Source organism: Chroicocephalus ridibundus, chromosome 18, assembly GCF_963924245.1.
Source record: "Chroicocephalus ridibundus chromosome 18, bChrRid1.1, whole genome shotgun sequence".
Taxonomy (NCBI): Eukaryota; Metazoa; Chordata; class Aves; order Charadriiformes; family Laridae; genus Chroicocephalus; species Chroicocephalus ridibundus.
The window spans coordinates 1,879,756-1,892,306 of record NC_086301.1 but is presented as its reverse complement, the minus strand read 5'-3'; the positions used below and the strand labels follow the sequence as shown (position 1 = coordinate 1,892,306).

Genomic DNA, 12,551 nt, shown 5'->3' with positions numbered 1-12,551 from the left:
GGAAACAGACCACAAAAATGCAAAACAGAATCTTCTGCTATTGTGTTTTTCTTTGATTTGCATGATTTTTTTGGTGATTTATATGGAGAATGCAATTTGGAAGACTGTATTGTTGTGCTAGCAGTAAGACCACACAATGTTTTTTGACTCTCTTACACCAAGATGAATTATTTTGCAACTTTGTCCATGCTATTAAATCATGAATTGGGGTAGTGGGCAGAAAATGGATCTGTGTTTAAATTGGACTTCCTGTTTCATGTGGATTTACAAATTTTGAAATATTTTGGATCACATAATAGAAAACACTTTAGAAAAAAAACAGTAATTTATACAATTAATGAGGAAAACAATAATTCAGATTTTAAGGGGGTATAAATTCTCTTCTGAAGCACCTCTCTCCCTCCATTCAGAGTGAGGCAGACACAAGGGCCTGACTTTACTGCCTCAGTAAATTACATAAACCTTGGTGAGCTGAATCCAGGCCACAGACCACGAATGACAGTATTCACCTTCATCAAATACCACTATCCCTGATTGAGAGCAGAAATTAATTGTATAAGGAAGCTGAAAATGTATTTCTATTGATGTTAAGTATCTAGATAATTTTCCAGAGTAAAGGCATGACCTGCTTTCTAAAATAACAACTTCTGGATTAACCTGCACAGCAATAAAAGTCAAGATGTATCTGAAAGCTCAGGCTGAAGTGATTCAAAACTTGAAACTCTACAATGAAAATATTTACACCTGTACTACTTCCCCACAGCTTCTCTGACAGGTGTCTCTATTTGACCTATTGTTGACATCTGCTCTAGAATGAGATTAACCCATCTGAAATGAATCCCACCCTTAGTGTGGTATATTAAGGATGTTACCTTCCTCTATTTAAATGATAGTTTTCAGCCTCATCCTCTCCCTGATGCTACCTGGTAGCTATTCCCTATATGGAGAAATTATGTAAAATGGTACAACTGTTTCAGCCTATGTCTACTGCTTTGGTGCTTATCTGGGGAGAAACATGAAGAACAGCAGTTGACAAACAAGTGTCTGTAAAGATGGGACAAGACCAATGCTGATACTAAGGGGAGAGCAAGAACATGAGGTAAGCCAAATACTGTGAATAGTTTTAGAAGACCACCGGGCTCCTGAGCTTTCACCCAGCACCTTCAAGTGGGATTAAGGCAAAGTGAAACAAGACAATGTCAAATTTCCTGCTGCTACTCTAGAAAATTCTTGGTAAGAAATCTTTGGTGGCCACAGACCTCCCATGTTCCCCTGTGCCTTAGAGCACCTCCACAAGATATTTTCTTACAGGCCTCAGGGAAGAGTTTTCTTGGAGAAGTCAGTCGTGCTGCAGCTGTTCCTCCTGCTCTTAGCAGCAGCTGTGGAGTATAAGTGAGTACTTCAGTGAGTCATGCAGGATTTAAAATGGATCTTGGTTTTGAAATAGTCAGGATCACTGTCTACAGCAAAGGCAAAAACATAACACTCCTTGACCTCAGTTGGTGAGCTATATTGTGATGACAAAACTCTAGACAGATTAATCCTTCCTCATTGTGACTCAATAGTTTTCAGATTATTAAGGTGTGCTGGTGGATAGAGAGGCTATAGGGATGGACAGACAGGCTGGGTTAGGAGTCGGCGGTGTTCCCTTTGTGCCAACAAAGCAAGCACAGAAACAATGCCAAGGCTTCACTGGTGGCTTCTTAGCCCCAGTGCACTGTTGAAGCTGTAATGAGAAAGGTGCCAAAAGCACATAACACATCCTATTGCAGGAGCATTTGCGTGGTAGGCGAAATAGGAAAGGGCTTGGATGAATTTAAGTCCTCCTGAGGCTTGTCAAGCTGGACAGCCAGGCAAACTGTTGACCCAAACCAATCCGGTATAGTATAAACTATGAGGGATGAAATGCAATGGTAATCTCTTTCTGACTTTAGAGATGCTTTTGAGCCTCTAACCTTTTGGATTTTTTTATATTTCTACCTTGAGGCTGTGATAATGGTGTAAATAACTTCACACACGTTATGCAGAACTTAAAAGTGAGAGGAAGAAGAGCTCTAGAATTAAGATATTAATTACAGTTTAAATGTGCAACAAGTATTCTCAAGGAAGATGCATGTTCCATATGCAACGTTAAAGGTAATGTAAACAATTCTACTCCCTCTGCTGAGTATTTTGATCTTTACTCTGTAGCAAAAATAGGAGCTGCTGCTTGAACAAGATAGGGAGTGTTGCTTAGCAATGGGAAAGGGTTGGCTGCTGCTCTGTCTGGAATAATAAAGCAAAGCTCTCCCTAAATTCCTTAGACAATGCACAGGACCATGAAGAAGAGTTTTGGGAAAGTTTAGGCTCCTATCTGAATAAAAAAATAACACAGAAGAAATATGCAGCAATATACAAGAAGGAAAGAATGAGGGTGAAATTACCATGCCACGAATATTAGTGGGATTTTTTTTTTCTTGGCCAAAATGGTACAAGGATCTGACTCTGGCGGTAGTGTTATGAAACAACTGGCATTCCCCTTGGGTTTTCTCTGAATGGAATTAAGGCAGTTATTTTCTTCCTCCAGGTAAGACGTTACAGATTTTCTATTTTCTGGGGATTCTTCAGATTTTCTCATTATGCATATAGTTACTCCAACTCGCAGGGAAAACACAGACAGAGAAAATAATCAGCTTACTGATAGCTGGATTGTACCAAAAGAGTTTGGGGAGTACTGGCTACTATAAAAAAAAATCCATCTTGTCCATCCCTATTATGGGCCTACCACTCATCCATTAGTGAATGACTGCACTGAAATTTGCAATCGGAGTTTGGCTAAACATTTGCAGGCTCAGGTAGATGCATCTTTGGAAAGACTGCGTGCACCTATTATTCATGTCACGTGTTATCCACAGTACTCTATAGTATAACATCAGGGATGCAACTGCAACATTTTGAAAGCCAATATCAGTAAATTCAGGTAGACTTCAACAATTTCTTCCATTTTACACAGATCTCCAGTTAACTTTAAGGAGCAACTCAGAGGAACTATGTGAAGCAGGTAAGCCCTGGAGAACGCTGGCTTAGTTGGAATTTTGATCGTGTAAGTGTGGCCCTTTGGTATTTGCTAATACATGGCTGATTTGTTAATACTTTAAGCATGCCCATGTACATTTAAAGTCAAATAGTGCTAAGGAAATATCAACCTGGCCCCAGGCACATAGTCTTCTGGCTGTCTTCAGGATCAGAAGCCTGTTTTGTGGTAGGATTATTTTAGAAATGAAGCTTGGTCAGAAACTTAAGACAGGAACTTGCAAAACTGACAGTGTGATTTCCTTGCCCAGTGCAACAACTTTCATAACCATTTTACCTTTTATAAAGTAAATGCTGTCTTCAAACTTAAGCACATTACAAATGGCTATATTTAATGGCCTGATTATATGGACATATCTGACTCTTAGTAATACTGTGAAAGAAATGCATTGTAGATATTGATTGCTAGTGTAATTATGAGTCATTTCCTCTGATATAATGCGTGTGCCAATGAAGGTTAGGATGCCCAAGGGGCTGTTTTAGGCTAAAAAAAAAAAAAGGGAAATAGAAAGGGAGTGTGCCCTGTAGAACCGCAGTGACTTTCATTCAGAAAACAACTTTACGGTATAGCTTGGCTTTGAGAAGAAAAGGATTTCCATCCCTTGTAATATGGAGCTGGAATAATAAGAAACAAAACTTAAAATGGCAAAAGAGAACAAGATGCCATACTTCCAAAGGTTTTGTAACATTAAATACACTTGAACGAAAAAATCATGGTTTAGATTTGATTGTCACATGAAATATGACATTTCATAGCTTTTAATACATTTTTGATCTGCTACCATCAGGACAGCTATTAGGTTCTGTGCTGCTGCTCCCTGTCAGGAATTACTTTTCACAGATAAATATAATGGCATGTGGACCCTGTTCTAATCTGTTCCAATTGTTCTATCAATGAAAATAAAACTTTTGACACTTCGCATAAGAAAATAAAGGATGATGGAAAACTGTCTCGCAGATACTGGCAGAGAAATCAGCTAGATTGCTTATGGTCCTTACTAGGCTGCTGAAAACACGCAGTCATGCTTAGAAGTGGTGATACAATAAATACTTAAAACCAAAAAAAAACCTCCTTGATCTAGATCAGACCACAGCAGATATACTGTTGTAAACTAATCCCTATTACAAAATTCGGTGAGCACATAGACCAGGAAAGGGTAGTGTGTAGTAGGGAAATCAGTGAGTTTGCATTCCCTTATGACATTCCAGTTGCTCTGCTGTCAGCCTCTTAATTACTCACATTATTGTAATAGAGCTTTCTGCAAAGTGGATGAAGGGGAGGGGAAATAATCTTTTGTTGTTCTTGCATTTAATTCCACCCTACTGCTTTCAATATTGGCCTTTTGGTTAATGGTTTAAACTGAGGCTCAGGAGATCTGTTTTCAGTTTCCTATTGGCCACAAATTTCCTGTAGGGAAGCGCAAGGCCCATCACTAAATCTAATTTCTCAGTATGTTTGGCTAAGGTGACTTACTTTGTTTTATCTATTTAGACTGTATGCTGTCCTGAACGCTTTCAAAAATTACTGAGTTTGGTTCTCCTGAGCGCTCCACTAAAATAATAAGGACTTTGACAATATAAAATTTGGTTTACCAGTCCTCACCGAGACTAAACTAGAAATATGAAATAATAGAAAGGAGGATGTTGAATTAAACTATCTTGCCAATACTTCTGATGGAGTGCAGTGAAATCTATGCAATATGAGTTGAATTTAGGTATAATGATACGTTATCTTCATGAGATTGAACAAAATTAGTTATATACAGTAGGGACAAACAGACTGCCAAATGCAGTGTCCTTCCCTGATTGTCCTACCTGACTAGGATCTCAAAATCTTCAAAGAGGATCCTGACTGTTAGGAAATCTTCTCTTTTTTTCCTTCCCATAATGAGCACAGCCCTTCTCCAAAAAAAAAAAGCTGCTGCTGCTGTGCAGATGGTAGACATCTGCAAAAGAAATGCATCATCTTACGTCATCTGGTATTGCTCGTGTTATCACCATAGGCACAGAGCCATTTGTGTTACCTAATAGCTACCTTGTTAAGAGATGAAAGTTCCTTCTGTGAAGAGAGCTAATACCACACATCCAAGACATTGCCCTAATCCTATTTTGAGGGCTTGATTAGCATTTATGCTAGCCTAAGACCTTTTACCTATACATGTAGATACAAACTGCCACATCTATTACTGTGAAATGCTTTATATAACAGACAATGTCCTGCAAAGGCATGAAGTGCCTGTCTACATTCTACCATTTAGCATTCAGGAGATTATTTAATATTACATTAATTTGGATTGCAGATTTACAGTACAAGAACAGCAGTGATAAAAAGTGACTTCAAATATCAAGGAAAGATTTATCAGACAAACCTTTGAAAATCATAATTTGGATTGAATGGGCAACAGCTGCATTGGCATCACTTAGTGATTCTCACAAGTGACTTTGGCCCCTATGTATGCTACCAGACTTGTTATGGCAAAGATTAAAATCCTAATGTGGTGCCAAAAGATTTTACAGCTGAACCTCAACAGCCCAAATGAGGCAACTACCCAGATGTGTCTGGGTAGTTGCCTTGAAACAACCTGATGTTGTTACAGGATATTATATATTCCAGAGCCTAGATCCAGTCTTAGTAATAAAGCAGAGGATATATTCAGTTCAAGAATAATGATTCTGCCTTAACAGCAAGAATTTTCTTAGGATCTTTTCTTTCTCACTGCATTTCAGCACCATCTTAAGACCATTATGCAAAAATAGAAATACTACTTTCCTCATAGTTCTATCCTCTCTACAATATTTTTAGAGAAACGTCAGGCTGAGACAACACAAAATCAGAGACTGAGATTCTATTACTACCTTATTCTTCTATGCCTTAAATTTAGTTCAAACTTAAATCAGTTTCAACTGAAAATGTTGAGGAAACAGAAGGTAACCCTGAAAGGCAGGGGCAAATGCTGCATGTTGCCTTAAACTATGCTCTGGTCTGATTTTTAAACGGAATTCTGCCTTTTTCTGTTTGAGTGACTGTCCACCTGTGTTTGAGGGTTGGTTTTTTTATGCAATCAGCATAATCCTATTTAGTCGCCTTTGAGCTAGAGGGAAGTTTAAAGCACAGTAGCGCCTGAGTTGTTTCAGAGAACTTGACTTCAGGGGTGGTTGCAGTTCTTTAGCTGGTGATACAACTGTACAGTCTGTGGAATAGCAGAGGACAAAGCCTCCTGACTACTGTTTAAGAGTAGGGTGTAAGTAATAGAAACAAAGGGGAACAGCTAAGACTCCTAGTAGGAAGCTGAAGACCCTCTCTCTGTCTGGATGGAGGGGATTTTGAGAACGAAGCTTCTTAGCACTAAGTCCTCTAAGGGGAAAAATCCCCAGCAACTGGCAGTCTTCTCAGGCTATAGTGCAGATGGGTCTTCTCCAAAATACAGAAAATATACACAGTGCGCCAGTTATGAAACAACATCAAAACTGTTTGCAGGGCTATTAGTGCATCTTTAACGTTTTATTTCCTTTACACTACAATATTTTCAAATCTGTTTATGCTTTTACTTTCTCCCTCTGATGAAGACGGATTTTGCAGTTTATTTATAACTTGCATCCCCCTTCACCCATTGAATTATTCTATTATGTCACCTACTTGTATAATTTTACTCTGCAGAAATGGAAAGAATGGCAAGATTCATCTTCTGGAGCCTTGACTTTAAAGGAGCTATCTCTGCCCTTTTCCAAAAGGAACAGGTACTATTCTTGTGGTAAGGAAGAAGAGGAGCAAAGGGTTGCAAAAGACCCTTTTATGCTGTCTCTTGGATAACTTGTTTACTGTTGGAGGATGGGGGAACCCTCATTAAGTTGCTAAGTGGAGTCTACTGATCATTTATGCTTTAGATCCATTTCTGGGGGGAAAAAAGTCTGTTTAGCTTTGGTCTAAATGAGAAATGGACCTCCATGTTGATAGGGTGTGGTCTCTCATAACTGTCATATGTGCCTGAACATTCCTGTCAGGCATATTTATACTTTTTAAAGTAAAAACAGATTAAGGGATGGATTTTTCCCAATTAAGATAACCATTTATTGCTTGCTACCAAACACTTAGCCAGAGGCACCCTAATGTTTTAGTGTCTTCTATTTTAATTTTGCATATACTGATTTTACACGTGTATTACTCCACATAATATGATAGTGAGTCTTCAAATTAACATTAGTATAAATAACAGTAGAACTAGAACAGCTGTTCTTTTAAAATAGCTAGGTATTTGTGATGGTTATGCTATTATTTAGAGGCACTGGGTGATGGATGTGCTTTAAATGCCTTGGCTAATCAGAATGCTTCAAATTAAAACAAATACTAGTGATACCACGGGAAGAGTGTAAAAGAACAGGCAATTCATCCTGATGTACTTTTTAAAAGCCCTCTTATTTTCTGTGATTCTGATCAGCTGAGCGTCTTTATCTCTTCTGAATTGAAACATTAGAGTTGACTGGAGAGATTAAAAAGATTAAAATGAGACATTTACTGTGCAATGTAAGTGTAATGCTTTTATACATGGAAGCATACACATTAAACTTCACGTTTTAACTTCAAAGATGGAAGATTTATTTCCAAAACTACATGGAAAAGTAACTGCCAGATAACTTCTAGGAATGCCATTAGATTGTTGATGACATTTCCATTGTGAGTCAGACTGACAGACTATCTTCATGAAGTTTCTTCCCCTGGATATTTTCATGAGTAGGCTAACAGCAGCCATGTGTATATTTTCTTAGCTCTGTGCAGGTAACAATTACCTATTTGCACAGATGCAGCAAGCAAAATCCCAGAGCAGAACAAATGCTGAGATCAACTTCGGAGTTTGTTCCAGGTATGGAGATAAAACATATATGTTTTTAATTGCAAGATTCTGGATTTCTGGATTGTAATTTTATCTCAAATTCTGATGACTTCATCTTCATTCTTCTGGCTTACATCACCAGAAGAGTCGTAATAGTTAGTTTTCTAAGCTGTATTGCCTAAAGGAGGAAGAGGAGATACTAATATTTTTTTCCTAAATCATGAAAATGCTTTTTGTTGCTTTTCAGTGATCAGCAACATACAACATCTGTCATTATAGCAATGGTTATTACTGCCCTGTTGCATCAGATTTGGAATCTTGGGATTTGACCATAGTAGCAATTTTAGATTGTAAACTTTTCTTCTCAAAGTCTGACTACAAAGCATAACTGTCTGCTATGTTTTTTCTTTTTAATTTGACAGCTGAAGTCCTCTCTTGACCCTACGCGATGCTTTAATGTCATAGAGAATTTCCAGTGCATCCTGTAATAATCCTGCCTCAAATACCAACCAGTGAACAGTAATGTCAGAAAAAGGGGGATGCTGGCTATAGAGAGGGTTATTTAGCAATCTTTTTATGATGCTGAAGCTGCACCTACTTTGTGAAATGCTTGTATAGTTAAAACTCTAGTTCGCTTGTTCGCTTATTTGCACAGTAGAAATAGCATTAATTTGGTAGATGCCATTTTTAAACATTGGAGAAAATTTGATCCAAACTTCTTGTTCACTTTTATTCAAAGTATCCAATGAAGTCAATAATAGAAAGTTGCATTTCAATTATTTATTTGTGTGATTTGCCCTCTTTATTTTATAGATTAAGGAAAAGAAATGCATGGGTATGGCCCACAGATGTCTGTTAACAGCAAGAAAGGGGGAAATGTTTCAGGTAATGTACTTAGAACATCTCATTTGGTTGGGATGTACTTGGCACTGGTCTCTATTGGACTTTCATCATAAAATCCACAATTTTATTTTTGAATTACTTAGAAGCTTAAATTCAGACTCCTCATTTGTCGTCTTTGCTCTGTCAAATCTTTTGAAGGGGCGAGGGGGAAACCATGTTTCTGGAAGTCTGCTACAAATGAAACAGTGCCCCCTGCTTCTCCTTTATTCTGCTCTGTCACTGAGTTGGAGAGGGGTTGGGATGTTTCTTACACTGCTGATTTCCATGTGAGTACCTCCCTTTACTTACCCTGAGAATTAATACTACTATGTCATGGATTAAGGTATTTCTTAATAGGAATAAAGATACAGTAGATATCTCTAACACAAACAATTACTCACTCACAGTATATAATAATTCATGCTATTTGTTGTATGTAACAGTCTCTCTTCACATATCTCTTCCAATTTCATGCAATGTCGGCTTTTGGGGAATAAAGCTGCCTTAATTGGTTTAATGTTCTGTACAAGACTACAGTTCAATACATACAAATACTACTGTTTTGCAAGTATTTTGCTGTTTTGCTGCTTCTTTGGTAGAGAAGATGACTGAGATTTCATGGAAAAATCTCAGTTGCAGTTTATAAAAATGGACCGTTGCATCGTATAAGTTAGCGTTATAGCTTCCTCATTCAATATATAATGACCTATGCACTCCCACAATCTCTTATTTTGAATGCTATAAACTTAATTTTTTACAAGGTAACTGTCTATCTAAATATTCTTTGTCGTGAATGGAAAGAAATAGAAGCTTGTGTAAGGCCTCTGGGAACTAGAACTAATTCTACAAACTATTTCTGACAGTACTAATCACAGTATGACAACTCAGTCTCTTTTCTCTGTAGGAAATGATTGGGCACTAATCTGACTGGATGCAAAAGAGTTTATCCAACTGCTCAGGGTAGAGACTCAGGAATTCCCTAGTGCCAGAAATCCAGCTGGTGGAGCTGGCATAAAAGAAGACCACATCTCATTAAACCATGCTTTGTTATCCTTTGGGGTTACTTTTTATGGGGCAAGTTCATTGAGAAAGTTGATGGCAGAGAGGAGGGGAGACTCAAGGAGAAGCAGATGGCTTGCCACTATGTTTATCTACATTTGTCAACCAGCAGTTGAAAGGATGGAGAAACAAGGTGGGAGTCTTGCAAGATGTTCTAGTTTGATGGATGATAGAGATGCTGCCTCTCTCCTCTACAGCCACTAGTTGATTTAATCTGCTAAAGTTGTGTAGTAATCACTGTAAATTCAGTGTATTTTTTATTATAAGAGGAAAAGTATCTAATACACATCCAGAAATTGGTTTACTATTTTCAGGATAAAGGATTCTGTTTCTTCTGAGGGTTTTTATCCCAAATACTCTTAGGGAGAGGTTGGCTTTCTATTCCAAAATGGTCTGAGCTGAGCATCTATATGACCTGAAAAACTTTAAATAAATATTGGCGTCTTCCTGGGATGAGTGACCTTATGTTAAGGGGCATGGGGAGGCATCCAGTATCCAAGAATGCAAGTCTACAGGATAGTAGCAGGGATTAGTGTGAACTGGGAGAGCAAGGAGTGGAGTAAATAGCACATGGCGTGGTTGAGCAAGGTTGGTCTCTGCAGATAATCAATCCAATATGAGCCATGGGCTAGGCAGACCAAAGGAGCAGAGAAGGCATGTTTTCAATCACAGTGCAGTAAGTAATTTTGTTGTTTCTTTTAGAGAAGGATTTTTATAAAATGGAAAGGGGGAAGGGATTTCTCAAACAGAAAAGGATAAAATAAAAGAATATGATCTGGCCTGGAATGATCCTTTAGACCACTAACAGCAAAATACTGGAATGGATTTACTATATTAAAATATTGTTGAAATACTGGTGTCAAATTGTATTGAAAGGGAATTGTTTCTTTATCTATGCGAGCTATCTTCTGTCTAAATGGTTTCTACTTGTCAGTTTTCTGCTAATAAAGTCTCCGTGTCATCAGAAGTCCTTACGTGTTCACAACTACTCTAGGTGTTTTGAATTTAACTTTAAAACAGCAACTACAATTAGCAAACTAAGCCAAATTATTTTGCATGTTATGACAAAGGTCTACTTCAGTTTAAGTTCTTTTCTCTAATACTAATGAAATGAAAACACTACACTTGAATAAAATGAATGCTTAAATTTATTTTTTTTTCCTAAGAACTTTCTATCCCCTTGTTCACAGATCCCAAAATGAGTAACCGCTATGCTTGAGTAATGAGGGCTCTTAGCAACTCCTGTAGTTTGGGAAGGTGCTGGAGGAGCATTGTTAAGACATGATAATCTGAAAAAGACAGGCTTTGTTGATTGTAAATCTAATTCAAAACTGTCTTTTCACCATTTTTCTGTGCAGCCCCTACTGAATGTACATTACCTGTGGTACTGTGCCTCAGTGCCCACTGCCTCTCAGATCTTGAAGGAAGAACGAGTTGCTGCTGTGGGTGTTGGTATAGACAAGTTGAAGGGCAAGATATTCTGTATATACACACAAACAAACGTGTACTGTGTTAGACCAGCTTTGATGTCTGTCTTTGTGAGTAGGGGTCAGTGTGGAGCCATGTGAAAGGAGGCCTAGCAGAAATGGTTCAAAAAGTAGGCAACCTACTTCCTTCAGAGCTGGGTCTTTTCAGAGCCGGAGCATCTCTTCAACTGCAGTTCCTCCTGCCTTTTGCTACAAGTCTTAGCCATGGCAAAATGGTGCCTGTAAAAGCTCCTGGCTCTGCGGTTTCTGAGCAGGCTCTGGCCTCTTCCTGCAGAAATGGAACAAGAGCCCAGCTGAAGCCTAGGGGATTGAGGTCTCCTCCCTTACCTTCTTTGATTCCCACCTGTTTTCCTGCAGGTACACCTTTGGGCAGGCACCGGCCAAAGCAGCACAGAAATCCCTTCCCAAATTCCCGCGTGTCAGTTAATTAATTTATTTTTGGCAATCAACTACCTCTGAAGAGGCTGCCACCCTGCCCCGGGGCTGAGCGTGCCCGAGGCCCGGAAGGCTCCTCCGCCGACCGGGGACACCGGGGCCGCCGTCCAGCCGGATCCGCGCCGCGTTTCGCAGGCGGCCGGGCGCGCCCCTCAGCGCCTCTGGTGCCCCTGCGCGCGGGCTGCGCTGTACTATTTGAGGCGGGCGCGGGTGGAAGGACACGGTGGTGCCAGCCTCCGCGCGAGGCCGGCGGCGCAGGGATTCGGGCCGCGGTGCTGAGGCCGCCTGTCAGTCAGCGCGGCGGCGGCGGCGGAACGCGGCCGGGGCGCAGCCGGCGGAAGGCGGTGCGGGAGTACGCGCGGTAACGGAGCCGGAGCGCGGCCGGCAGCGGGGAGGAGCGGCGAAGGAAGACGCGGGGAAAAAAAAATAATACGTCTATACAAAAAAAGAAGCGGGCTGCGTTTCTTCCGAACGGCAGGAAAAGGTTATTTCACGAGCGGCTCCCTCTTACTACAGCCCGCTGCGATGCTGCTAGCCACTGTGCTGCCCTGGACATTGTTTTTGCTTGGAGCCGCAGGTACGCGCGGAGCCGGGGCGGTGGGGCGCTGCCCGGGGCTGGGCTGGGGTGGGGTGTTGCTGGGACCTGGTGAGGCGAACAATGGGGTCGGGCGGACCCCGCCGCCGCTGCGCTGCCGCCGGGCTTTGAGGGGAGGGAGACAGGCCATGGTGGGGTCCGTCCCCCGCCCCTTTCCTGCCAGCCGCGCCCGGTGTGCGTGACGGGGTGGCT

At 40.4% G+C, this 12,551-nt stretch overlaps 1 protein-coding gene and 1 long non-coding RNA gene across 13 annotated transcripts in view; both read left to right on the top strand.

Annotated features, from left to right (window-relative positions):
- Window positions 1-2,244: 2,244 nt before the first annotated feature.
- On the top strand, window positions 2,245-10,786 carry LOC134524938 (uncharacterized). 2 transcript variants are annotated; one of them, XR_010073638.1, is made up of 6 exons: window positions 2,245-2,566; window positions 2,993-3,040; window positions 6,731-6,810; window positions 7,870-7,931; window positions 8,324-8,786; window positions 8,943-10,786. It is a non-coding gene; the product is annotated as an uncharacterized LOC134524938 (long non-coding RNA). The 2 variants fall into 2 exon arrangements; XR_010073637.1 differs by having other exon boundaries at window positions 7,837-7,931.
- A 1,159-nt stretch (window positions 10,787-11,945) lies between these two features.
- Window positions 11,946-12,551, top strand: part of NCAM1 (neural cell adhesion molecule 1) — a 146,706-nt gene continuing 146,100 nt past the window's right edge. For 2 of the 11 annotated variants that reach the window (XM_063355388.1, XM_063355394.1), the window contains exon 1: window positions 11,949-12,341. In XM_063355388.1, coding sequence (XP_063211458.1) covers window positions 12,290-12,341 — 52 coding nt within the window. In that variant the 5' untranslated portion in view covers window positions 11,949-12,289. Of the gene's footprint in view, window positions 12,342-12,551 lie in introns of all 11 variants that reach the window. The other 9 variants (XM_063355396.1, XM_063355395.1, XM_063355392.1 and 6 more) reach the window with 6 other exon arrangements.